At 49.6% G+C, this 27,207-nt stretch overlaps 1 protein-coding gene across 1 annotated transcript; it reads right to left on the reverse strand.

Annotated features, from left to right (window-relative positions):
* Positions 1–3,597: 3,597 nt before the first annotated feature.
* Positions 3,598–27,002, reverse strand: GFUS (GDP-L-fucose synthase). The gene is made up of 10 exons (XM_060242913.1): positions 26,834–27,002; positions 25,513–25,627; positions 19,575–19,703; positions 16,754–16,827; positions 13,798–13,931; positions 12,184–12,248; positions 11,383–11,449; positions 9,280–9,359; positions 6,204–6,303; positions 3,598–4,572 (listed from the first exon to the last, which is right to left on the reverse strand). Exons 1-10 carry the CDS (start codon positions 26,983–26,985, stop codon positions 4,517–4,519), a joined length of 972 nt encoding a protein of 323 aa, XP_060098896.1. The 5' UTR covers positions 26,986–27,002; the 3' UTR covers positions 3,598–4,516.
* Between the last annotated feature and the right edge of the window lie 205 nt (positions 27,003–27,207).

The raw sequence follows: 27,207 nt of genomic DNA on the forward strand, positions 1-27,207 counted from the left end.
TAGGCCGAATAGCTTGGCAGCCTCTGCAAAGCAGGACGTCATATGCTGCAGAGCTGATACCGAGTGGGAGACGAGTGCAGCATCGTCAGCAAACAGTAGCTCTCGGATGAGTTTTTCCATTGTCTTGGAGTGTGCCTTTAGTCGCCTCAGGTTGAACAGGCTGCCATCGGTGCGATAGCGGATGTAGACACCATCGTCCTCATCTAGATCTACTGCGGCTCTTTGAAGCATCATGCTAAAGAAGATCGTAAAGAGAGTTGGCGCGAGAACGCAGCCTTGCTTTACACCTGTGCCTATTGGGAAGGGCTCCGAGAGGTCGTTGCAGTGTCTGACTTGGCCTTGCTGGTCTTCGTGTAGCTGGATGATCATGCTGAGGAACCTTGGGGGACATCCTAAACGTTCCAAGATTTGCCACAGGCCTTTCCTGCTAACGGTATCGAAAGCTTTGGTAAGGTCGACAAAAGTCACATACAGACCCTTGTTCTGTTCCCTGCATTTCTCTTGGAGCTGCCTGAGAACAAATACCATGTCGGTGGTGCTCCTGTTAGCTCTGAAGCCGCACTGGCTCTCTGGAGGAGTTCTTCTGCAATGGTGGGCACCAGTCTGTTCAGGAGTATTCTGGCAAGGATTTTGCCTGCGATGGAGAGCAGGGTTATCCCCCGGTAGTTGGAGCAGTCTGACTTTTCCCCTTTGTTCTTGTATAGGGTGATGATGATTGCATCGCGAAAGTCCTGTGGTAATTTGCCTTGTTCCCAGCAGGTGACAAGTACTTTGTGAAGTGAGCTATGTAGTACTGTGCCCCCATGCTTCCAGATCTCTGGTGGAATTCCATCAACTCCTGCTGCCTTGCCACTTTTCAGTTGCTTGATGGCTTTAACAGTCTCTTCTAGGGTGGGGATCTCATCCAACTCTGTTTTCACCGGTTGAAGTGGGGTGAGGTGGATTGCTGAATCTTGAACTACGCGGTTGGCACTGAAGAGAACCTGAAAATACTCCGACCACCGGTTCAGTATGGATGCCTTGTCTGTGAGGAGCACTTGGCCGTCTGCACTACGCAAGGGACTCTGAGCCTGATATGATGGACCATATACTGCCTTCAGGGCTTCGTAGAACCCTCTTAAATCACCAGTGTCTGCACACAGCTGGGTTCTCTCTGCAAGCTTGGTCCACCACTCGTTCTGAATGTCTCGAAGCTTGCGCTGGAGGTTGCTACATGCAGCGCGAAAGGTTGCTTTTTTCCCAGGACAGGAGGGCTGAGCAAGATGTGCTTGGTAGGCAGATCTCTTGTTTGCCAGTAATTCTTGGATCTCTTGATTGTTCTCATCAAACCAGTCCTTGTTCTTCCTTGTGGAGAACCCGAGGACTTCTTCAGAGATCTGCAGGACGGTAGTTTTTAGGTGTTCCCAGAGTGCTTCTGGAGAAGGGTCTGTGGGGCAACTGAGGTCCTCAATTCTTGACTGGAGTTTTGCCTGGAAGGCAGCTTTAACTTCGGCTGACTGGAGGCTGCCAACCTGAAACTTCCTCCGAGGGATACCTCCTCTCCTGGGTGTGGGTTTAAAGTGAAGACGGAGATTGCAGCGTACAAGACGATGATCCGTATGACATTCTGCGCTGGGCATAACTCGGGTGTGTAAGACATCTCGAATGTCTCTCTGGCGCACCAGAATGTAGTCGATAAGGTGCCAATGCTTGGACCGTGGGTGCATCCAGGTTGTCTTCAGACTGTTCTTCTGCTGGAAGATAGTGTTGGTGATGGTGAGCTGGTGCTCCATGCAGAATTCTAGCAGGAGGCGCCCGTTGTCATTGCAGTTGCCAATGCCGTGTTTGCCAAGTACTCCTTTCCAGGCTTCCGAGTCTTTACCTACTCTGGCATTGAAGTCGCCAAGGATGATCACCTTGTCCTCTGTAGGGGTCTTCCATACGAGGTTGCGTAGATCAGCATAGAACTTGTTCTTTTCTGCAGGATCTGCTTGAAGGGTTGGGGCATACACACTGAAGAGTGTTGCATGCTGCTTGTTTTGAAGTGGGAGGCGCATGGACATGATGCGATCTGAGTGACCTGTTGGAAGGTTTTCGAGTTTGGAGGCAATGGAGTTCCTGACCATGAAGCCAACGCCAGAAAGGCGGCTCTCAGCCTTTGACTTACCCGACCAGTAGAGGGTATAGCCAGCACCGTGTTCTTGAAGACTACCTTCCTCAGGGAAACGGACCTCACTGAGAGCTGCTATGTCGATATTCAACCTGAGAAGTTCGTGGGCAACTAGAGCAGAGCGTCGTTCAGGGCGACCACTGCCTACTGTGTCAAGCATGGTTCTGATGTTCCAACACGCAAGCTTTAGTCTTTGCACACTTTGTGAGGCAGGTGCATGCCTTTTCTTTGTTGTTATTTTTCGACCGCAAGTAAGGATGCCCGTTGACCGCGGCTAGCCAACTGGGGTGGGGGAGACGAGCTTTGTTTAGGCCACCTTTTCTAGGCCCCTCTCCGTGTGGAGCAAGCAGTGCTGTCCCTAGATAAGGCTGCTTGGTCGTTCAGGGTGCTGCCGAAAGATGCTTTCGTCTCCGGGTTAGCATCAGGCGACCAATATCCTGAACCGCCTACATGCAGGATCGGGACTGCGGCTTCCAGTGGCACCTTCCACCTGCCGTTTCGCCCCTTGCCTATCGCTGCAGGACTTGATGCGTTGTGGGTTGTGTGTGTGGATATGCCCTTCAGGCCTGCGCAGAGGAATTTTTTAGGTGAAGCGCAGTGTGCGCGGTACTGGCTCCACCCTTTCACCTGGGGGTCATCTGCCATGGCCCAGTAAGCCGGGACGCCGGCAGTGAGTCCTCCAGGTGGTAGGTGTTACATTAACGAGCTCTATCTGCCCGGGTCTGATGTTAGAGTTTTCCTTCTCTTAGGCTGACGAAGTTGGTGGGCCCAGCCTGCCCATCCGGTTATACCGCCGGACAATTCGGTCGCACCATGACGTAGCAAACTCTGTGAAAACGGGGGGGACCAGCGAGAAGGTGTTGCTACGGATGCAGTAATGCAGGAGAGGCCATTGCAGTGACCATCTGCCAGGCATAGCCAGACAGTGACCACGCGGCGTTCACTACACCGGGAGAGGAGAGGCTATGTATTGCGCATGCACTTTCCCTGGGGGGGTAGGATTCCCAGAGGGAGCCCACCCCCCACCACCACCCCCATTTAACTACTACACCAAGGAAAAAGGAAAGGTCCCCTGTGCAAGCACCAGTCGTTTCCGACTCTGGGGTGACGTTGTTTTCACGGCAGACCTTTTTACGGGGTGGTTTGCCATTGTCTTCCCTAGTCTTTTACACTTCCCCCCCCCCCCCCCAGCAAGCTGGGGACTCATTTTACTGACCTCGGAAGGATGAAAGGCTGAGTCAACCTTGGGCCGGCTACCTGAACCAGCTTTCGCTGGGATAGAACTCAGGTCATGAGCAGAGAGTTCAGATGACATTACTGCAGCACTGCTGCTTTACCACTCTGCGCCACGGGGCTGCTCTCATTACACCAAACTGGCTCTCAAAACCAGAATTCAGGCCTCCCCAACATGGAACAGGCCGCCTGGTTTCTAAGAACAACACAAGAACTGGAGGTCACATTGATTTATTGAAGGGCTTTGAGAAGTCGCCTCATTAGACAAGCGGTTTGGTGAAACAACATTCAACAGCCGGTGACGGCAGATAATTCCTGTGCCAATTTGATCTCCTTGAAACGGTCCCCTTGAACGGTCCCCTTTATTTGCATGAAATCAAAGGGCACAAACCCAGGATTCCCTCAGTGTTGGCTGATGGTTAAGCACCTTCACCCTGCCAGCGTCTCTGAACTCCCAGAGACCCTCCCTTGAACTGCCCCCCCCGCTTAGCTTAGTTCTGACCACAAGCAAGCAGTCTCACACTTCAAAGAGAAGGAGGCCTTCCTCCGTCCTGTCCCTGGGACTCGCTTGCAAGGAGATGGTGAGGATTGAACCCAGAGACCTTTTGCAGGCCAGCCGTGAGTGCCACGGAGAAAGCCCTCCCCAAAGCTCCCATGTCTAAGAACGAAGAATCTAGCAGCTGACGTAAAGTCCGTGGCTCTTACAAACCAGCCCTGCTTCCTCTCTGGGAAACGGTCTCTTTTCTAAAGCCGGAGGGCAATTTGGGCTGTCAAGAGCACAGCTCCGATGAGACGCCAAGCCAGCAGGGTTCTCCCAAGAAGACGACAACGCTGACATTGTGCTAAGGGGAGAGGAGTTGTGACTTCTGGGCAGCTACAAATCGGGGAGGAAAAGAAGCTCAGAGACAGAGACCGTTTGATGCAGCCCTCACCACCACCTCTGAAAGCACAGTGCAGCAAAAGACTGATCCCGAAAGGTACAAAGTTTGCTCCGCTCCTCAAGCTCTACCCGCCCCCAGCCCTTCCAAAGTCCCCAAATGCCCACATTTATTCTAATTCTTTGATACCGCAAAGGAAATCCCTGAGTTTGCCAACAGAATGAGGACAGTGGTGGCCCTTGGATCCAACCTTCCCTCACTTCCTGGCGGTGTCGTAATTGGCGCAGAACCAGTCACATGTCTCCTTCACGGCTGCAGGAGGGGAAAAGGGACAGAGTTAGTGCTGTGGAAGGGAAGGAACTTTAAAACGATCCATTCTTCTACTCCTTCCTCACCTGCTCCCTCTCCCAAAAAGCCCTCAAAATGTGGATGTCGTGATGGCCACAGGACTTAGCTTTCAAAGGGCATTCAATAGATTTATGGAGGATAGGTATCAGTAGCTACTAGCCATGGTGGCCGGGGGTGGGGGGTGGGAATCTCCACATTCAAGGGCACTAATCTTCTGAATTGCGGAGCCAGGAGGCAACACCAGGGGAAGGCCCCAGCCATGTTGCCCCTCCAGAGGAATTGGTTGGCCGCTTTGTGAGACAGAAGGATGGACTAGATGGACCCTCCCTGGTCTGATCCAGCAGGGCTCTTCTGAAGTTCTTAGGGGAAGGCCTCGGCCTCTCTGCCCTGCTGTTGGCCCTCCAGAGGAACTGGCTGGCCACTATGTGAGACAGGAGGCTGGACTAGATGGACCCTCCCTGGTCTGATCCAGCAGGGCTCTTCTGATATTCTTCTCAGGGGAAAGCCTCGGCCTCTCTGCCCTGTTGTTGGCCCTCCAGAGGAACTGGCTGGCCCCTGTGTGAGACAGGAGGATGGACTAGATGGACCCTCCCTGGTCTGATCCAGTAGGGCTCTTCTGATGTTCTTCTCAGGGGAAGCCCTCGGCCTCTCTGCTCTGTTGTTGGCCCTCCAGAGGAACTGGTTGGCCACTGTGTGAGACAGGAGGCTGGACTAGATGGACCTTCACTGGTCTGATCCAGCAGGGCTCCTCTGATGTTCTTCTCAAGGGAAGGCCTCAGCCTCTCTGCCCTGTTGGTGGCCCTCCAGAGGAACTGGTTGGCCACTGTGTGAGACAGGAGGCTGGACTAGATGGACCCTCCCTGGTCTGATCCAGCAGGGCTCTTCTGATGTTCTTCTCAGGGGAAGCCCTCGGCCTCTCTGCTCTGTTGTTGGCCCTCCAGAGGAACTGGTTGGCCCCTGTGTGAGTTAGGAGACTGGACTAGATGGACCCTCCCTGGTCTGACCCAACAGGGCTCTTCTGATGTTCTTCTCAGGGGAAGGCCTCGGCCTCTCTGCCCTGTTGTTGGCCCTCCAGAGGAACTGGTTGGTCCCTGTGTGGGGCAGGAGGCTGGACTAGATGGACCCTCCCTGGTCTGATCTTGCAGTGGTGTTCTGATGTTCTTCTCAGGGGAAGGCCTTGGCCTCTCTGCCCTGTTGTTGACCCTCCAGAGGAACTCGTTGGCCACTGTGTGAGTCAGGAGACTGGACTAGATGGACCCTCACTGGTCTGATCCAGCAGGGCTCTTCTGAGGTTCTTCTCAGGGGAAGGCCTCGGCCTCTGCCCTGTTGTTTGCCCTCCAGAGAAATTAGTTTGGCCACTGTGTGAGACAGGAGGCTGTGGTAGATGGACCCTCACTGGTCTGATCCAGCAGAGCACCAGATGTTCGTATGAAGGCCTCTATTGGCCATCCAGAGGAACGGGTTGGCCACTATGTGATATGGGATACTGGACTAAGTATACTCTATCGGTCTATAAATGAAGTTAATAACAATAATAAAATAAATAATAAAATAATAAAGAGAAGGGCAGTAGAGGGGGCCAAGGTGATTCTCACCTTGATGGAAAGGGGTGAACTGGAAGTCTGGTACGTATTTTTTCAGTTTGGTGTTGCTCGCCGTTTTCTTGAACTGTCCGTCTGACTTGGTGGTGTCAAACTGGGAAGAAGTGAACAGTTAAAGGAAAACACCGGTCCTGGCTAAAACGTGGAGGGAAATGCTGATTCTGTGAATTAGGCAGATCAAGAGAAGGAGGGCAGGAAGGGTTGCCTCAGTTCTTGTGGCCCTTTCTGCCACTTCAGGGGGTCAGTCAACAATTTTTCTTTGGGCCAGTTTGACCAGGGATCCTGGAGTTTTTATCATGTTCTGGGCATAAAGCAGGGGTCAGTGGTGCTGTGTGTATATGTGGGGAGGAGGCCAGTGGCTGGGGCTGATGGGAGTTGTAGGCAAAAAACATCTGGAGAGCTACCGTTGGCCACCCCTGTATTATATTATTGTAACTAGTTACTTGTACGCTGTATTAATAAATCACTATCGGCTGTGTTTATAAGGATTTCATTGTATTTTATGGTGGTCTATGTGGACTTTTGTGTCAAATATATTGATTAAGTCTGAAGCAGTTTTATGTTTAGAAAGAATAGAAATATATTTAAAAAGTATTAAAGTCTGGTAGCCTATTCCAGGGGTGGCCAATGGTAGCTCTCCAGATGTTTTTTGCCTACAACTCCCATCAGCCCCAGCCATCGCTGGTCACCCTGTAGGGTTTTCGAGACGAGATCATCGTAAGTGGTTTGCCATTGCTTGCCTCTGTGCAGCAACCCTGGTCTTCCGTGGTGGTCTCCCATTTAAGAACCAACCACGGCTTCCAAAATCAGGGCAGCCTGCGCACCACTGAGTTCAGGACATACCTCTTTTAAAGGCCCCACCCCCTCCCAACCTGCCATTTCACTTGCAACACCAGGACACCCGTCCCTGCTCCCTAGTGGCTTTTCCACATTTCTGAACAGCTGTGCGACCCTGAACATGCCCTCAGCGGCAAAAGAGTCCTGTTTTCTGACTGAAAGCTGAGAGGGGAGAGAAGAAGACTACAGATTTATACCCCACCCTTCTCTCTAAATCAGGGTCTCAGAGCGGCTCACAATCTCCTTTACCTTCCTCCCCTACAACAGACACCCTGTGAGGTAGATGAAGATATTGGATTTATATCCCGCCCTCCACTCCGGAGAGTCTCAGAGCGGCTCACAATCTCCTTTATCTTCCTCCCCCACAACAGACACCCTGTGAGGTAGATGAAGATATTGGATTTATATCCCACCCTCCACTCCGAAGAGTCTCAGAGCGGCTCACAATCTCCTTTACCTTCTTCCCCCAAAACAGACACCCTGTGAGGTAGATGAAGATATTGGATTTATATCCCGCCCTCCACTCTGAAGAGTCTCAGAGCGGCTCACAATCTCCTTTACCTTCCTCCCCCGCAACAGACACCCTGTGAGGTGGGTGGGGCTGAGAGGGCTCTTCCAGAAGCTGCCCTTTCAAGGACAACCTCTGCCAGAGCTCTGGCTGACCCAAGGCCATTCCAGCAGGTGCAAGTGGAGGAGTGGAGATTCAAACCCGGTTCTCCCAGATGAGAGTCAGTGCATATAACCACTACATCAAACTGCCATCCAGTTTCCATCAGTGGCCGGCCGGCCAGCCAGCCAGTTTGAAAAGGTCAGTATTGTCTACTGAGACTGTTTCCTACTGCCTGGTCCAGGGGTGGTCAAATTTGCTTAATGTAAGAGCCACATGGAATAAAATGTGAGATGGTTGTGAGCAGGAAGGAAGGAAATAGATGGGAGGAGAGAGAGGTGGAAAGAAAGCAACTTCAACTTTAAATGATTTGTCAAAGTGATTTAAAGAGAAGATGATGATGATATTGGATTTATATCCCGCCCTCCACTCCAAAGAGTCTCAGAGCGGCTCACAATCTCCTTTACCTTTCTCCCCCACAACAGACACCCTGTGAGGTAGATGAAGATATTGGATATTGGGGAGGGATGGTGGTTCAGTGGTAGAGCATCTGCTTGGGAAGCAGAAGGTCGCAGGTTCAATCCCTGGCATCTCCAAAAAAGGGTCCAGGCAAATAGGTGTGAAAAACCTCAGCTTGAGACCCTGGAGAGCCGCTGCCAGTCTGAGAAGACAATACTGACATTGATAGACCAAGGGTCCGATTCAGTATAAGGCAGCTTCATATGTTCATATATTCATTTATATCCCACCCTCCACTCCAAAGAGTCTCAGAGCGGCTCACAATCTCCTTTACCCCCCCCCCCCCCCCACACGACAGACACCCTCTGAGGTAGATGAAGAAATTGGATTTATATTCCACCCTCCACTCAGAGTGGCTCACAATTTCCTTTACCTTCCCCCCCCCACAACAGACACCCTGTGAGGTAGATGAAGAAATTGGATTTATATTCCACCCTCCACTCAGAGTGGCTCACAATCTCCTTCACCTTCCTCTCCCACAACAGACACCCTGTGAGGTGGGTGGGGCGGAGAGGGCTCTCCCAGCAGCTGCCCTTTCAAGGACAACCTCTGCCTGAGCTCTGGCTGACCCAAGGCCATTCCAGCAGCTGCAAGTGGAGGAGTGGGGAATCAAACCCGGTTCCCCTAAATAAGAGTCTGCATACTTAACCACTCCACCAAACTGGCTCTCCTTCTCCAATGGGGCAGCGAAAGGGGTGGGGTGGGGCTTGAAGAGCCTCACAATATGTATGAAACCACAGTATGAGCCACAGTTTGGCCATCCCTGGCCGGGTTTTTTTAACTTGGAGATGCTGGGGATTGAAGCGGGGATCTTCTGCAGGCCATGTAGCTAACACTACCGTGGGGCCCTCATTAACTGTGCAAAGTAATTCCCCTAGTAACCTTTTTCTCCCTAAAACCAAAGAACACTTCAACTTTTTCTTTTTGGTTATGGAAGAAACCGTAACCACATCCTCATTTGGCTTTGCCCTTTCCCCAGTCGTTCCAGGAAAACGCTCCTTTGGATAGAGAGGAGGGAAAAGAATGTGTGTCCTTTTTGTATGCAAACATGGCAATTGTAACATACTGGGGTTCTCTCACTGTCTCCAGAATTATTTGCAAGGATACATGGAGCTCTCCTTTGAAGTTCATGGCTCCCACAATGCACTCTGCTGCTTCCCGTATGGAGACTTCATCCTCTTCTCCAACTAAACAAGCGAAAACGCCACAGCCAGATTTTGCTACATGAGCTGAAAAGATGCTACGTTCTCCCTAGTGTGGACTCAACTCCTGCCCCACTTCCCACCCTCCATACTTCTGGTTCCCTGGGGTGCAGTGTATATATAATCCCAGAGTCAGGAGGCAACATCAGGGAAAGGCCTCAGACAGAACAGAACAGGCTCAGGGCAGGTTACATCATAAAAACAGTCAACAGTAAAAACAGTAAAAGACCAGTTTTAAAAATATAAAATCTAAAATTACAAAGACTAAGATGGCAGATTCTGCCTCACAGATGTGACCTGTTGTCCCGGTCTAGCAGATCTTGTAGAGCTGGAATGGAATGAGGGATAGAATGAGGGGGGGGGGAGAGGCTGGTAACAAGTGATGACCACCGCCTCAGCTGAAAGCTTGGCAGAAGAGTGGTGTTTTACAGGCCCTGTGGAACTGAAGCAGATCCTGGATCTCGCAGAGCCCAGATGATGATATTGGATTTATATCCCACCCTACACTCAGGGTCTCAGAGTGGCTCACAGTCTCCTTTACCTTCCTTCCCCACAACAGACACTCTGTGAGGTGGGTGAGGCTGAGAGAGCTCTTACAGCAGTTGCCCTTTCAAGGACAACCTCTGCGAGAGCTCTGGCTTGCCCAAGGCCATTCCAGCAGCTGCAAGTGGAGGAGTGAGGAATCAAACCCGGTTCTCCCAGATAAGAGAGCTCTGGCTGACCCAAGGCCATTCCAGCAGCTGCAAGTGGAGGAGTGGGGAATCAAACCCGGTTCTCCCAGATAAGAGAGCTCTGGCTGACCCAAGGCCATTCCAGCAGCTGCAAGTGGAGGAGTGGGGAATCAAACCCGGTTCTCCCAGATAAGAGAGCCATGGCTGACCCAAGGCCATTCCAGCAGCTGCAAGTGGAGGAGTGGGGAATCAAACCCGGTTCTCCCAGATAAGAGAGCTCTGGCTGACCCAAGGCCATTCCAGCAGCTGCAAGTGGAGGAGTGGGGAATCAAACCCGGTTCTCCCAGATAAGAGAGCCATGGCTGACCCAAGGCCATTCCAGCAGCTGCAAGTGGAGGAGTGGAGAATCAAACCTGGTTCTCCAAGATAAGAGAGCTCTGGCTGACCCAAGGCCATTCCAGCAGCTGCAAGTGGAGGAGTGGGGAATCAAACCGGGTTCTCCCAGATAAGAGAGCTCTGGCTGACCCAAGGCCATTCCAGCAGCTGCAAGTGGAGGAGTGGGGAATCAAACCCGGTTCTCCCAGATAAGAGAGCTCTGGCTGACCCAAGGCCATTCCAGCAGCTGCAAGTGGAGGAGTGGGAAATCAAACCCGGTTCTCCCAGATAAGAGAGCTCTGGCTGACCCAAGGCCATTCCAGCAGCTGCAAGTGGAGGAGTGGGGAATCAAACCCGGTTCTCCCAGATAAGAGAGCTCTGGCTGACCCAAGGCCATTCCAGCAGCTGCAAGTGGAGGAGGGGGGAATCAAACCCGGTTCTCCCAGATAAGAGAGCTCTGGCTGACCCAAGGCCATGCCAGCAGCTGCAAGTGGAGGAGTGGGGAATCAAACCCGGTTCTCCCAGATAAGAGAGCTCTGGCTGACCCAAGGCCATGCCAGCAGCTGCAAGTGGAGGAGTGGGGAATCAAACCCGGTTCTCCCAGATAAGAGTCCGCGCACTTAAGCCCTACACCAAACTGGCTCTCATACTGAAGGGGGAGCACCAAATTATTTATGGCATCCATTCTATTCTATGGGCCCGTAAGATAGAGTGGACTCATAATGGGCATCATTTTTCAATTTTGCCCCACCCCTCAAAAAAACACGTCCCGGTCCTGAATGCAGGGGGCAGCAGGAATTACTTAGTAGGCACTCGAGGCATGCTCAGAAGCCTTATCCCTTATTATTCCACTCCTCCAAGGCTGCCTCAAAGTTTCTTACTATTTTTGTGTCTCGGCACCAGAAAAAACACACACAAGGGGATGCGAGTGGATTAGAACTGTTGGCCAGGGTGGCTCTTACCGGACAAGATGATGGGTTCCACTTCATCATACTCCCTCAAGACCCAGAGAAACAGTCGAGCCAGATCCTGCAGGTACAAGACAGTAGGCACTGCGGTCTCCCTTTTTGCTCACTGAGAGGCCCATCCCTGCGTGATCCGCGGGGGGATCTTTTTGAGAGTCCCGTGTGCCTGAAATCTTTGTCTAACCTCTGCAGATCCCGCATCACCATTCCCTCTCTGCCTCCCAGATCCTTCCTCTTGTTGCCAAAACTTTGCCAGCTCTATGAAAACCATCTTTTCCCTCCATATCACAGGATATGAAAAGAGATAACCTCCAGGCCTTTAATACAACATGGCCCCGCCATGTTGAGCCTGTGGGCACCTTTGGAATTCTGCACTCGGGTTTGCTCTACGTCCCGTGGTGGCCATTTTGTGGTTGGCTCCGCCTCCTATGGCTGCCATTTTGTGGATGTGCCACCGCCCATTCTCCCCTCTGTCGTTTGAACCTCACTTCAGTCCTTTCGAGTATGAGAAAAAACGACAAGCCGATGGACCCCCTGTGAGTTTCAAGGCTCGTGAGGGATTTGAACGCAGACCTCTCCAGTCCTAGGCTGAGGCTCTAACCACTATGCCGCACTGGCTCTTCAGCTTACCACAGAGTTAGTAGTAGAATGAGTCAGTATTTATATTATTTTTATGCTCAAGTGGACAGGATGTAACAGGGAAGTCCATTGACAATGCACTTAGCTGGTGCATTTTTGTTTCTTCTCTGGCTCTTTGGTGGTGCTGTTTAATCTATTAATTTTTTTTTTAAAGCTTACCAGAGAATATATGAACTGTCTTCGGGGCTTTCCTGTCCCCCAGACCATCAGAGGTGTGCCATTTTCTGTAGGACAAATAGAGACACTGTCAGAAAACAAATCGATGATGCGGCCTCATTTGGAGTACTGTGTACAATTCTGGTCACCGCACCTCAAAAAAGATATTATAGCATTGGGAAAAGTCCAGAAAAGCACCAGACACTACATTTTTCCTTTTACAAAGTCCTGCTCAGCCCCAGAACCTGTTGCGATTACCAAGTCTCAGGTCTGTACTCTGCGCGAAAAATAATTTGGATGAGCAGTCTGCGGGGCATGTAAAATGCGCACAGCCTCTACAACAGGGCTCCTGACTCCCCAACAAGCTGCCCGCCAACAAGTTCCCTCTTCTTAAAAAGTGGGTGGAGCCAGGCGTAGGATTCGCCTAGCAAAGCTTCGGATTGGCCACAGGAGATGCAATTGACTGTGCAGATTTTTCAGCAGTGTTGCTTTGGCAACAGTGGCCACTGCAACACAAGAATCTTCACGGTATGACTGAAGGTAAGCTGTGGCAGCCATTTTATGACTGGCTCCATCTCCTTCAGAATCTTCACGGTGTGACTGAAGGTAAGCTGAGCTGGCCATTTTGTAGCTGGCTTCACCTCCTTCAGAATCTTTATGGTGTGACTGAAAGTAAGCTGAGGCAGCCATTTTGTGGCTGGCTTCACCTCCTTCAGAATCTTCATGGTGTGACTGAAGGTAAGCTGAGGCGGCCATTTTGTGGCTGGCTTCACCTCCTTCAGAATCTTTATGGTGTGACTGAAGGTAAGCTGAGGCGGCCATTTTGTGGCTGGTTTCACCTTCAGAATCTTTATGGTGTGACTGAAGGTAAGTGTGAGGCGGCCATTTTGTGGCTGACTCCGCCTCCTTCAGAATCTTCATGGTGTGACTGAAGGTAAGCTGAGGCGGCCATTTTGTGGCTGGCTTCACCTCCTTCAGAATCTTCATGGTGTGACTGAAGGTAAGCTGAGGCGACCATTTTGTGGCTGGCTTCACCTCCTTCAGAATCTTCATGGTGTGACTGAAGGTAAGCTGAGGTGGCCATTTTGTGGCTGGCTTCACCTCCTTCAGAATCTTCATGGTGTGACTGAAGGTAAGCTGAGGCAGCCATTTTGTGGCTGGTTTCTCCTCCTTCAGAATCTTTATGGTATGACTGAAGGTAAGCTTGAGGCGGCCATTTTGTGGCTGACTCCACCTCCTTCAGATTCTTCATGGTGTGACTGAAGGTAAGCTGAGGCAGCCATTTTGTGGCTGGTTTCTCCTCCTTCAGAATCTTTATGGTGTGACTGAAGGTAAGCTTGAGGCGGCCATTTTGTGGCTGACTCCACCTCTTTCTGAAGGCATTATGTGCCAGACATTTTTTGGCTGAGCACACCATGCTATGTCAGAATTCTTAAAAGGTGCCCACAGGTTAAAAAGCCTGCGCTGTACACTGTATAATTAAATTAACCCTTCACACCTAGAATTGAGGGATTCCTAAAACAGAGCATGCAACCAGGTGTGTGATTCCCAAGAAGTATTTATTCTCTCTTGTCTCTCTCTTCATGCAATGACGCAGGCACCGCTTCACGCACTTACTTTTTGCCAAGTACGCTTTGTGGATGAGGCCCGGTAGAACATGACCATCCTCAATGTTGAAGTTGTCGTGAGGCCCAAAGACGTTGGTGGGGATGACAGCCGTGAAGAGACACCCATACTGGGCAAAATAGGCCCTGAGGGAAAAAGAGAAAGCAGACAACGAAGCAACGTAAGAACATAAGAGAAGCCATGTTGGATCAGGCCAACGGCCCATCAAGTCCAACACCCTGTGTCACACAGTGGCAAAAAATTTTATATACACACATACACTGTGGCTAATAGCCACTGAAGGACCTGTGCTCCATATTTTTATCTAAACCCTTCTTGAAGGTGGCTATACTTGTGGCCGCCACCACCTCCTGTGGCAGTGAATTCCACATGTTAATCACCCTGACAGTTTGCAAGATTATGCAAGGGATGGAGAAAGTAGAGAAATAAGTCCTTTTCTCCCTTTCTCACAATACAAGAACTCGTGGGCATTCGATGAAATTGCTGAGCAGTCGGGTTAAAATGGATAAAAGGAGGTACTTCTTCACCCAAAGGGTGATTAACATGTGGAATTCACTGCCACAAGAGGTGGCGGCGGCTACAAGCATAGCCAGCTTCAAGAGAGGATTGGATAAAAATATGGAGCACAGGTCCATCAGTGGCTATTAGCCACAGTATATATGTGTGTGTATACATGTGTGTGTGTGTATATACACACACACACACACACATATATATATATATATATATTGGCCACTGTGTGACACAAAGTGTTGGACTGGATGGACCATTGGCCTGATCCAACATGGCTTCTCTTATGTTCTTATGTGTGATACAGAGTGTTGGACTGGAGGGGCCATTAGCCTGATCCAGCATTGCTTCTCTTATGTTCTTATGTGACACAGAGTGTTGGACTGGATGGGCCACTGGCCTGATCCAAGATGGCTTCTCTTATGTTCTTATGTGACACAGAATGTTGGACTAGAGGGGCCATTGGCCTGATCCAAAATGGCTTCTCTTGTGTTCTTATGTGTGACACAGAGTGTTGGACTGGATTGGCCATTGGCCTGATCCAACAGGGCTTCTCTTATGTTCTTATGTGACACAGAGTGTTGGACTGGAGGGGCCACTGGCCTGATCCAACATGGCTTCTCTTATGTTCTTCTGTGACACAGAGTGTTGGACTGGATGGGCCACTGGCCTGATCCAGCATGGCTTCTCTTATGTTCTTATGTGACACAGAGTGTTGGACTGGATGGGCCATTGGCCTGATCCAACATGGCTTCCCTTATGTTTTTATGTGACACAGAGTGTTGGACTGGAGGGGCCACTGACCTGATCCAACAGGCTTCTCTTATGTTCTTATGTGACACAGAGTGTTGGACTGGAGGGGCCATTGGCCTGATCCAACATGGCTTCTCTTATGTTCTTCTGTGACACAGAGTGTTGGACTGGAGGGGCCATTGGCCTGATCCAACAGGGCTTCTCTTATGTTCTTAAGTGACACAGAGTGTTGGACTGGAAGGGCCATAGGCCTGATCCAACAGGGCTTCTCTTATGTTCTTATGTGACACAGAGTGTTGGACTGGATGGGCCACTGGCCTGATCCAACAGGGCTTCTCTTATGTTCTTAAGTGACACAAAGTGTTGGACTGGAAGGGCCAAAGGCCTGATCCAACAGGGCTTCTCTTATGTTCTTATGTTACACAGAGTGTTGGACTGGAGGGGCCCTTGGCCTGATCCAACAGGGCTTCTCTTATGTTCCTATGTTGTGTGCAGACAAACATCGGATTCTGCTGTACCCAGTATTCAGAATCTGGAGCACCTACCACTCAAACTAAGGTTGCCAATCTCCAGGTAGGTGTAACCAAATTAGAGAATCACAGTGAAGGGCAGGGGAAACAAAGCATAAAGCTGCCGTGATATTCAACCTCCAAATAATTAAAGCAAGAGTCCAAAATTATACAAAAGTACCAAATATAATTGTTTTACAGTCAGCGAAGGCAATCACTTTCAATCCCTCCAAGGAACGATATTTCATCAGGAATCCAATTCCTTCTTCTCAAGCAAATGAATGCCAGATACAAGAAAATTGATGGTACAATATTATGCAGTCAGCGATTCATAAGGCAACAGCATTGTACTATGTGTTCCTGTTTCACGTTAGCTTCTTCAGGCTTCTCACAATTAATATTCACATACTGGGTAAGAACGCCATGAATTTCAAACGCAGAGTAACACTCCAACAGGGTTAATTGTGAGAAGCCTGAAGAAGCTAACGCGATGGAAATGCACTAAACAGGTTGGTTCTTTTTACCATATGTGAGAGGGCTCTCACAGCAGCTGCCCTTTCAAGGACAACTCCTGCAATAGCTATGGAAGAAGAAGACTGCAGATTCATACCCCACCCTTCTCTCTGAATCAGAGACTCAGAGCGGCTTACAATCTCCCATATCTTCTCCCCCCACAACAGACACCCTGTGAGGTGGGTGGGGCTAAGAGGGCTCTCACAGCAGCTGCCCTTTCAAGGACAACTCCTGCGATAGCTACGGAAGAAGACTGCAGATTCATACCCCGCCCTTCTCTCTGAATCAGATGACTCAGAACGGCTTACAATCTCCTCTATCTTCTCCCCCCACAACAGACACCCTGTGAGGTGGGCGGGACTGAGAGGGCTCTCACAGCAGCTGCCCTTTCAAGGACAGGGGTATTCCGGGGTATTCAGGCTACTCCTTATGAATAGCTATTACATTGTTTACTTTCTTTTGAAAATCCACAGACCACCTCTCTTAACACACCCATCCAAAATAAAACAAACCCAACCATGCAGATCCTGGAAACCAGTAAGAGGATGAAGATGTAACCAGCAAGCTTCTACTAAAGCTCTTTGTAAGTGAACCAGTATTTGGATTGAGGAATGCTTTGCAGATATTGTTTCCAAAGCAAGGAGCAGCAGACAAAAGCTTACCTGTTCTGGACATCTATCATCCTCTTTGCATAAGAATATCCAAAATTGGAGTCGTGTGGGGGCCCACTGTGGATCTGGAAGAATTGATTTAAGCAAGGGAGTAAGAAATATCACAGAATCAAAGTTTGTCCAGCTTAAGTTTGGTGAAAGGCCTCTCTCTCTTTCTCTCTCTGAGACCTTATAGATCCACAATCAGTCTGAGGAGACAGACCTGGGATAGAGAGACAAACAACTGGACTCTATAACACATCGTCATGTGTTCCATTTATTTATGTATTTAGATTAAATTTCTATCCAGCCCTTCCTGCATGCTGTCTCAGGGTGGTTACAACATGTAAAAACACTTAGCAATAAAAACAATTCTAGTACTCTAAAACTATTAACCTTAAGAACAAGGCAGCAGTCTGAAACAATCATTTACAATGTTCCAGATGGAGAAGTATCTGAGCGATAAGTATAGTTGAATTGGATTAAAGCAGCTGGCAAGACCAGTGAATAGCAGCAAATTAGCATATAGGTAATAAAAGAATGAAGTCTGGGTCCAGTGGAACCTTCAAGACCAACAGTTTAATCTGGGCATAAGATTTCATGTGCACAAACTTTGTTCCGTTGCTTCAGTCCAACATTGCTACCCACTTGAATCTAGCTAGATAATAAAACAGGAAACATATGTGAGAGCTAAGTTTGAGTCCAGTGGTATCGTTAAGACCAATGAAGTTTAATCTTGGGTATAAGCAAGAACTGAGTGACTTAACATGTGTCGTAAAATAAAAACCTGATATCTCTGTTAAGCCCTGGGGGTTCAATTGTCTTGAGCAGGGGTCCTCAACCTACGGCCCGCGGGCCAGATGCGGCCCGCTGAGGACGTTTATGCGGCCCGCCGGGTTATGGCAAAATCAGACCGGAAGTGACGTTTGACCTAAACTTGCGTTAGCAACGCACACTTCCGGCACTGGGCTGAGGTGGCGGAGACAGAGTGTGAGGTAATACCGAGGTGAGGTGAGTTCCCAGGCCAGGCCAGGGTGTGTGGTGTGGGGAAGGGAGAGAGATGCAGAAGACGGAGAACTGACGGCCCGCGGCCTTGTACAGTAACGGCAGTCCGGCCCTCCAACAATCTGAGGGACAGTGAACTGGCCCCCTATTTAAAAAGGTTGAGGACCTCTGGTCTTGAGTGTTGTAATAACTTGTAATTCGGCAATCTCCCATTCCAGTCAGTTTCTGAAACTCCTTTGCCCAACTGAGTGTCCCGGGAGGTTGAAATGTTCTCCTACAAGTTTCTCAATTTTGTGATTATTGATGTCAGATTTGTGTCCATTTTAGCCTTCGGTGTAGGGTTTGACCCGTTTGCCCTTTGTAGAGAACTGAAGGGCACTGTTGTCATGAAATGGCACATACGACGTTAGAAAATGAGCAAGTGAATGGGCCTTGAGATGGTGTAGTAGTTTATGTTGTTAGGTTTCTTTAAAAATGGACTTTTCCCATTATATTTTGAAAGAATAACAGAAAAAGAGTGTTCGATGCTTATCTCTTCAACTGCAATCCAGCATAGCTACACTCTGAAACTCTTTTAGGAATATATGTCATTTCTTTAAATGTTGGCAATTTATGTATTTAGGGAAGATTAAGATAAATTTTCCTTGAAACTCTCTCTTTGCTGAAAATTTAGATGCTATAAAAGGTTCCTTGGAAGATGCTTATATATTGTAGCCTGCTTGACACACTGATTTTGAGGCATTTTATAAAAATATATTAAAGGGCGGGGAGGACATCGAAACCCTGCCCCCATCACAAGCACATGTAAATAAAAAACTGCTAAGAGACACCATAAATTTTAATTGATGAAACAATGTAATACGAAGGTCAGTGGTGTTCTGACCAGGTCTGCACACAGAACTTCAAATGAACAAAAACATGCTTCAAAAGGATATTCCCACAAGTCAGTTCAAAAGCAGTTCAACAAACTTTCCAATCACAAAGGAATATCCATATTCCAGTGTTTAGTTCATGGAGCCAAAGGAAGCCCTTCTAAAGACAAGTTCTGTTCTAGATATCTGTTCTAGATATCAAGACGTTTCATCCATCTTTCTTGGAAATTTCCTAGAAATCTATCAGATATATCTTGAACCTTGTTGGTCTTCTATGAATGTATTGTAAAGATTGGGTTCCAGTGCAAAAAAGCCTCCAAACTGAAGAAAGACGGATGAAACATCTTGATATCTAGAACAGACGTCTTTGGAAGGGCTTCCTTTAGCTCCATGAACTAAACACTGGAATATGGATATTCCTTTGTGATTGGAAAGTTTGTTGAACTGCTTTTGAACTGACTTGTGGGAATATCCTTTTGAAGCATGTTTCTGTTCATTTAAGAGCCCCGCGCCGCAGAGTGGCAAAGCTGCAGTCTGAGTCCTCTGCTCATGACCTGAGTTCGATCCTGGCTTCGCCCAGTTCAGGTAGCCGGCTCGAGGTTGACTCAGCCTTCCATCCTTCCGAGGTCGGTCAAATGAGTCCCCAGCTTGCTGGGGGGAAAGTGTAGATGACTGGGGAAGGCAATGGCAAACCACCCTGTAAAAAGTCTGCCGTGAAAACGTTGTGAAAGCAATGTCACCCCAGAGTCGGAAACGACTGGTGCTTGCACAGGGGACCTTTCCTTTATTCATTTGAAGTTCTATGTGCAAACCTGGTCAGAACACCATGACCTTCACATTACATTGTTTTGTCAGTTAAAATTTATGGTGTTTCTTAGTGGTTGTTTATTTACACATTTGTACGCTAAGTTTTTATCGTTTCGCTATACTCCCATCACAAGCACAGCAATCCTTACCATTGTCTCATCAATAGGGTAGGTGGTCGTGTCTGGGAATATGCAAGTAGAAAGGCAGGAGACCACTTTCTTGACGCCAAACTCATATGCTGTATGTAGGACATTATCATTAATGTGGACGTTATTCCTCTGGGTAGGAACAGAGAGATGGGAGTTAAGCACACAATAAATTGCCACACTGAAAAACATAAGAACATAATAAGAGCCCTGCTGGATCAGACCAGTGGTCCATCTAGTCCATCCTCCTGTCTCACACAGTAGCCAACCAGTTCCTCTGGAGGGCCAACAACGGGGCACAGAGGCCGAGGCCTTCCCCTGAGAAGAACCTCAGAAGAGCCCTGCTGGATCAGACCAGTGAGGGTCCTTCTAGTCCAGCCTCCTGTCTCACACAGTAGCCAACCAGTTCCTCTGGCGGGCCAACAACGGGGCACAGAGGCTGAGGCCTTCCCTTTACTGGAACAGAAGAAGAGCCCTGCTGGGTCAGACCAGGGAGGGTCCATCTAGTCCAGCCTCTTGTCTCACACAGGGGCCAACCAGTTCCTCTGGAGGACCAAGAACAGGGCAGAGAGGCTGAGGCCTTCCCCTGAGGTTGCCTCCTGACTCCTAGATTCAGAGTTGACTGCCTCTCTATGTGGAGGCCCCTCTCAGACACAATGGCTAGTAGCCACTGACAGACCTCTCCTCCATTAACCTATGTAATCCCCTTAAAAGCAGTTTCTTCCTAAGACCATCGCTATATTCCCCTGGCAGCAAATTCCACATTTTAATCCCTGTCTGTAAAAAGTAGCATTTCCTTTTGTTCATCCTGAACCTACTGCCCAGCAGTTTATTGGATGCCCTCGAGTTCTAGTATTTGGGGAGAGGGAGAAAAAGGTCTCTTTATCAGCTCTCTCCACCCCTTGCATTATTTGCTAAACCTCTCTCATGCCCCCCCCTTAGTCATTAGGTTTAGATAAAAATATGGAGCAGAGGTCCATCCGTGGCTATTAGCCACAGTGTATGTGTGTATATAAAATTTTTTGCCACTGTGTGACACAGAGTGTTGGACTTGATGGGCCACTGGCCTGATCCAACATGGCTTCTCTTAGGTTCTTATCTCTTTTCTAACCTGATAAGTCTCAGATCCTTCATCTGTTTTTTCTAGAGAAGGTGCTCCAACCCACTCATCGTCTTGGTTGCCTTCACATTTTCCACGGCCATACCTTTTACCAGTAGTCAAAAACTACTTAAGAATCTCCTTTGAACCTAGGACCTTCTGCTTACCAAGCAGATGCTCTACCACTGAGCCACCGTCCCTCCTTGATGATAAGAACCCTGAGGTTGCATACAAATTAACAAAATTTGGCTGGCTTGCCACAAGAATAAGGAAAACTCCAATAATTCAGTCAGGGAATGGCTAAACACATTTGCCAGTCTGTTTGCTGTAACTGCCAGGTTCTATTTGTAGTTTTACAACAGTATTTTATGCCTTTTTATGAACCATTTTATGGTCATTCAGTTTCACTTTTGTATGATCTTACTGTTTTAAATGCTGGCTTAGCCTGCGAATAAACTATATATAGAGAGAGAAGGGAAAGGAAGGGAAAGGTCCTCCGTGCAAGAACAAGTCGTTTTTGACTCTGGGGTGACGTTGCTTTCACAACGTTTTCACGGCAGACTTTTTACGGGGTGGTTTGCCATTGCCTTCCCCAGTCATCTACGCTTTCCCCCCAGCAAGCTGGGGACTCATTTGACCGACCTCGGAAGGACGGAAGGCTGAGTCAACCTTGGGCCAGCTACCTGAATCCAGCTTCCGCCGGAATCGAACTCAGATCATGAGCAGAGAGTTCAGACCACATTACTGCTGCTTTACCACTCTGCGCCATGGGGCCGCTAGAGAGAGAAGAGCGGGGTTTAAATCTGCAGTCTTCTTCTCCTTTACTTTCCAATGTGTGGCTGAAGGAACCTGAACTGGTCCACAGAACAAAAACCTCGCATGTCTCCTTTGGCCCTCAGCGGTTCCCCCAAAGCTGGCCAGACCAATAAAAAAGCACCTGGTCAAAGATACAGTCAGTTTGCACGAAGGAGAGCTGGGAATGGTGAAGCACCCTAAAGAGTTATGCCAGAGAAGCACGAGAGCGTCAAGGCGCTGCTGCGGTCAGCAGCCACACTCCCTGCAGACATGCCCTGTGAAACACACGGCACAGTCGATGCGCAGGGACCTGCCTGCTCAAATCCCTAAAATCTCCTGCAAGCGGCAGCTCAGGTAGAGCAAGGAAAGCCCTGATTTGCCATTCCCCCTCTTGACCTTTGGGTCAAAGATGACGCAGATTACAGCGCCACGTGACTCCCCTGAGAGCAAACGAGCCCTCTGCCACGGCAGCACGACGTGTGTGCGTGTGTTTGTGCGTCCTTAAGCTGCTTTTGCATCCGGGAGAAACAAACGAAGAGAAGAGGCGTGCGCAAGGCGTGGCAGCCCTTCTCACCCAGAACCAGGAATTATCCATCTCCTTGAGCAATGAAAGGTGCAAAGGTACTGCCAGGAGAGGAACTAGATGGGCCAAGGGAGGCTATCCCCCTAAAGCTGCTCTGAAACTGGGGAGGGGCGGCACAGCTCCCCTCTGCAGCTTGAGCGTTCTGCCCCTCAGCCTTCTTGCTACTCTTCCTCTCTTCCAAGCTGCAAAAATTCAGCTCCCCTGTGAAGCGGATCAGGTGACCAGGCTTAAGGAGTAACCAAAGGCAGAGAAATCACCATACAACACACTGTGGAACTCACTGCCGCAAGAAGTTGCGACAGCCGCAAAAGCATTGTTTTAGTTGCCTTATTCTGTGCCTGAACAAACCAGGAACAGCCATCAACAGCCTCCAACGTTATGAGAAAGCCAAGGTAGCACAGACTTTGATAAGGATTTCATGCCGACCCTTTATAAGTTTTTGTTTCTTTCCTACCAGTTCCTAAAGTTGCAGTTTCCTCCTTCCATGCCCATGGGACTTCAGCCTGATATTTAATGCCAGCCTTTCCCAGAAAGTCTCTCCGCTGCACACACAACCAATTCGATCCCAAGAACTTTCATTTATAGGATGCCAACTGCCCGATTAGGTACCAACTCCATCAACTCCTTGGCAAGTTAAGACGTGATGCCAGCCACTTCCTTTGCCCTCAGAAGCCTCAGCAGCTGAAATGTAGCTATGCCCCACTCAAGACGGGCGCTGGGCTATCCACTGGTTCCTCCAGTGTGCCACCGTGAGAAGAACTGAGGGGAACCTACACATCCAGAGGCACTAATCCTTTGAATCCCAGAGCCAGGAGGCAACCTCAGGAGAAGGCCTCAGCTTCTCTCTGCCCTGTTGCTGTCCATCCAGAGGAACTGGTTGGCCACTGTGTGAGACAGGGAGATGCTAAACTAGATGGTGTTCTGATGTTCTTATGGTCACTCACGACATGCTGATCTGCACACAGAACTTAGTGAAGTGCAACAACTGGTACAGAATCATCTGAAACTCAGGTTTAAAAAAAGCAAGTCTCCAGACCTCATGATTGCAGGTAGGTTTGAAAGCACATGACCATTTCCCCAGGTTTCTTTTCTTTCGCAAGCATCGCCTTTTTTTATTCCCCCCCCAAAAAAACTTAAAATACAAACTCAGCTCAGAAGTCCTTTTACAAAGTGCATTTTGCATGGAACTGTAATTGTCCCTTAAAATTGTCCCATAATTTTAAACATTATGGTGGTGGAGGGAGCAAATTTGGGGCTACAAATCTGAATAAAAATAAAAGTGCATACAAAAACGCACACATTTAACGTTGCCGTGTTCTGTACATTTTGCGTGTAGAATTTGGATCCTCCCGGAGTAGCATTTTGTCATCACAGTTCCGTAATTAAAATGAAATAGTGAGGGGGAGAACAGGGGTTTCCTCCATCTGCTGAGCCAGTTTGGTGCAGTGGTGAAGTGTGCGGACTCTTATCTGGGAGAGCCGGGTTTGATTCCCCCCTCTTCCACTTGCAGCTGCTGGAATGGCCTTGGGTCAGCCAGAGCTCTCTTATCTGGAAGAACCGGGTTTGGTTCCCCACTCCTCCACATGCACCTGCTGGAATGGCCTTGGGTCAGCCAGAGCTCTCTTATCTGGGAGAACCAGGTTTGATTCCCCACTCCTCCACTTGCAGCTGCTGGAATGGCCTTGGGTCAGCCAGAGCTCTCTTATCTGGGAGAACCAGGTTTGATTCCCCACTCCTCCACGTGCAGCTGCTGGAACGGCCTTGGGTCAGCCAGAGCTCTCTTATCTGGGAGAACCAGGTTTGATTCCCCACTCCTCCACTTGCAGCTGCTGGAATGGCCTTGGGTCAGCCAGAGCTCTCTTATCTGGGAGAACCAGGTTTGATTCCCCACTCCTCCACTTGCAGCTGCTGGAATGGCCTTGGGTCAGCCAGAGCTCTCTTATCTGGGAGAACCAGCTTTGATTCCCCACTCCTCCACTTGCAGCTGCTGGAATGGCCTTGGGTCAGCCAGAGCTCTCTTATCTGGGAGAACCGGGTTTGATTCCCCCCCTCCTCCACTTGCAGCTGCTGGAATGGCCTTGGGTCAGCCAGAGCTCTCTTATCTGGGAGAACCGGGTTTGATTCCCCACTCCTCCACTTGCAGCTGCTGGAATGGCCTTGGGTCAGCCAGAGCTCTCTTATCTGGGAGAACCAGGTTTGATTCCCCACTCCTCCACTTGCACCTGCTGGGATGGCCTTGGGTCAGCTATCGCTGTTGCAGAGCTGTCCTTGAAAGTGCAGCTTCTGTGGGAGCTCTCTCAGCCCCAGCCACTTCACAGGGTGTCTATTGTGGGGGAGGGAGATAAAGGAGATTGTGAGCCACTCTGAGACTCTAAGATCTGGAGAGGAGTGCAGGATATAAATCCAATATCTTCCTGTGCTCACAGGAGGCATTAGACAAGGATTTACCTGGAGATCTCCTGCTATTACAATTGATCTCCAGCTGACCAAGGTCAGTTCACCTGAGAAAAAGGGGTACCTTCGGACTGTGGACTCTACAGAATCACCTCACTACTAAGGCCCCTCCCCGAACCCTGCTTTCCCCAGACTCCACACACCCCAAATCTTCAGATACTTCCCAACAAAGAGCTGGCAACCTTAAACCCACATCTGGATCCCAGGCCAGAGTTCAAGGCCTTCCTTTGCTATGCTTTATTTTTTAAACTTTACTGCCCCTTCCTTTCCTATAATGGCCAATGGCTGGGGCTGATGGGAGTTGTAGGCAAAAAAAAGTTTGGAGAGCTACCGTTGGCCACCCCTGCTATAATTTCATCACCCTCCATGTTTAGTGTTGTGTACTGCATTTCGGTCCCTGAATTTCCAACACGGCGCGGCTACACGCACTGAGGTGAGCTGCGGGAAACCGCGGGTCACCCGACTGTAAGGGATGGATGCAGACGGCCTATTAAGATCCTTGGCGCGAACTTTGACTGGTCAGGATTGGACCGGACTGGGGAGTGGGTTGTTCCGGGGGCATGCTTATAAGCGGGGATCTGGCCCCGCCATGCTGTCTTTGTAATGTGCTCGCTAATAAAGTATATTTGCTGTTGAACATCTCCAAAGCCAGTACGTTACATTTTGCCTGTTTGGAGAAAGCTTAAACAGGAGAAATCTTTTGAGGCTGATTTGCAGCCAACGGGCTTATGAGCAGGGCTTTTGTCTTTTGTAGCAGGAACTCCTTTGCATATTAGGCCACACCCCCTGATGTAGCCAATCCTCCAAGAGCTTACAGCAGGCCCTGTACTAAGAGCCCTGTAAGCTCCAGAAAGATTGGCTACATCAGGAGGTGTCGCCTAATAGGCAAAGGAGTTCCTGGGGTGGAGGAGGGAAGAGCAAACCCTGAGTGTTCTTGAGGCACCATCCCCCGTGCCTTGGCTGCTAGGAAGACCCGTGCCCAGGCGCAGTTTGGGAGCCAGAGCCCTTACCCAGAAATCCAGGTTGTATTTGATGTTCCTGAAGAGACCACCCACCATGGCTGCCAGGTGAATGACGTGGGTGGGCTGGAACTTCTCAAAGATGGCTTTGGTCTGCCCCGCATCCCTGAAGGGAAGAAACGGCAAAGGTGAAGAGGCGTCGACATTCCCCCGGGGCAAGATGCACCTATGCATCCCACCACGGTCTCAGCTGCACAGAAGCGTGGGTATATAACACAGGTGGCCAAACGTGCTTAATGTGAGAGCCACATAGAATAAGCGTCAGATGTCTGAGAGAGGAAGGAAGGGGATAGAAAGGAAGGAGATAAGATAGCTAGATGGATAGATGGACGATTGATGGATAGATGGACGATTGATGATGACAGATGGATAGAGGGATAGATGATAGACAGACAGACAGACAGACAGACAGACAGATAGATAGATAGATAGAGGACAGGGGATGGATGGATGGATGGATGGATGGATGGACGGACGGACGGACAGACAGACAGACAGATAGATGTGGGAGGGAGAAGATATTGAATTTGTATCCCGCCCTTCACTCTGAATCTCAGAGCAGCTCACAATCTCCTTTACCCCCCTCCCGCACAACAAACACCCTGTGAGGTAGGTGGGGCTGAGAGAGCTCTCCCAGAAGCTGCCCTTTCAAGGACAACTCTTGCAAGAGCTTTGGCTGACCCAAGGCCATTCCAGCAGGTGCAAGCGGAGAAGTGGGGAATTAAACCCGGTTCTCCCAGAGAAGAGTCCACGCACTTAACCACTACACCAAACTGGCTCTCAAGGAGGAGAGGTGGAAAGGAAGCAATTTTTAACTTTAAAGGCTGCTAGCTGGCTTGGCAAAGCAATTTAAGGAGACAAATGCCTTCTCCAAGCTGGCAGATGGGGGCTTTGAGAGCCACCCAATATGTGTGAAAGAGCCACATGTGGCTCCTGAGCCACAGTTTGGCCACCCCTGGGACTGGAAGGACACCAGCCACCACAAGCGGCAGGTGTTAGGCATAGAGGAGGACACCCACACTCACAATCTCACTGTAAACCACCACCTGGGCAGACCTCCCTAGAGCTGTTGCAAACACCCCCAGGGCTTTCCAAGCCACGGCTCGGTGACAGAGGAAGTCCTCGGGGTGCAAAAACATCTCAGCATCTCCACTTTCAGGGTTTTAGAAAGCATGCGCTCGCTGGACGGGCCCTTCTCCGGAGAACCTCTTTCGGACAGAGCAGACAATACCATTCGATGGGCCAAAGGCTTCGCTCCGCGTGCAGCAGCCTTGTGCTCTCGCACTCAAGCCCCCAGCAGGCCAGGACTCACGTTAAATCCCCGTCTTTGGAGGACAAGAAGGTCCACACCTCATCGGGTCGCCCGGCCCCATCTTCTGTTACCAGCTTCTCAATGGCTTTCCCCACAAGCCCGGAGCCGCCGGTCACCAAAACGCGCTTCTTCGGCCTTCCTGGTTCGGCCATGATGAAAAGATTCCGGAGACTGGATGGGGAAAAGGGGAAGGTTTGGAATCGCACCCCGACACCTCCAAAAAGGTTCACAGCATCATTTATACCAGGAGTGGCTAAATTTCCATAGGGTATAATGGATTTGCATAGGGTATAATGGAGAATTGATCATCTGGGGTTCTAGGAGGCACCTTCATTTGGAATAATGAAGGATAGGGGAACCTTCTTTGGGGGCTC

The sequence above is a fragment of the Heteronotia binoei genome, chromosome 7, assembly GCF_032191835.1.
Source record: "Heteronotia binoei isolate CCM8104 ecotype False Entrance Well chromosome 7, APGP_CSIRO_Hbin_v1, whole genome shotgun sequence".
NCBI classification, from domain to species: Eukaryota; Metazoa; Chordata; class Lepidosauria; order Squamata; family Gekkonidae; genus Heteronotia; species Heteronotia binoei.

Bases quoted from the DNA above. Each gene is read 5' to 3' on its own strand.
- GFUS (XM_060242913.1), bottom strand. From the start codon at position 26,985: ATGGCCGAACCAGGAAGGCCGAAGAAGCGCGTTTTGGTGACCGGCGGC. The intron at 19,704-25,512 runs GTAAGGGCTCTG...GTTCCTACCCAG, and splicing joins AATACAACCTGGATTTCTGG to AGGAATAACGTCCACATTAA. The intron at 12,249-13,797 runs GTAAGTGCGTGA...TTTGTCCTACAG, and splicing joins CAAAGCGTACTTGGCAAAAA to AAAATGGCACACCTCTGATG.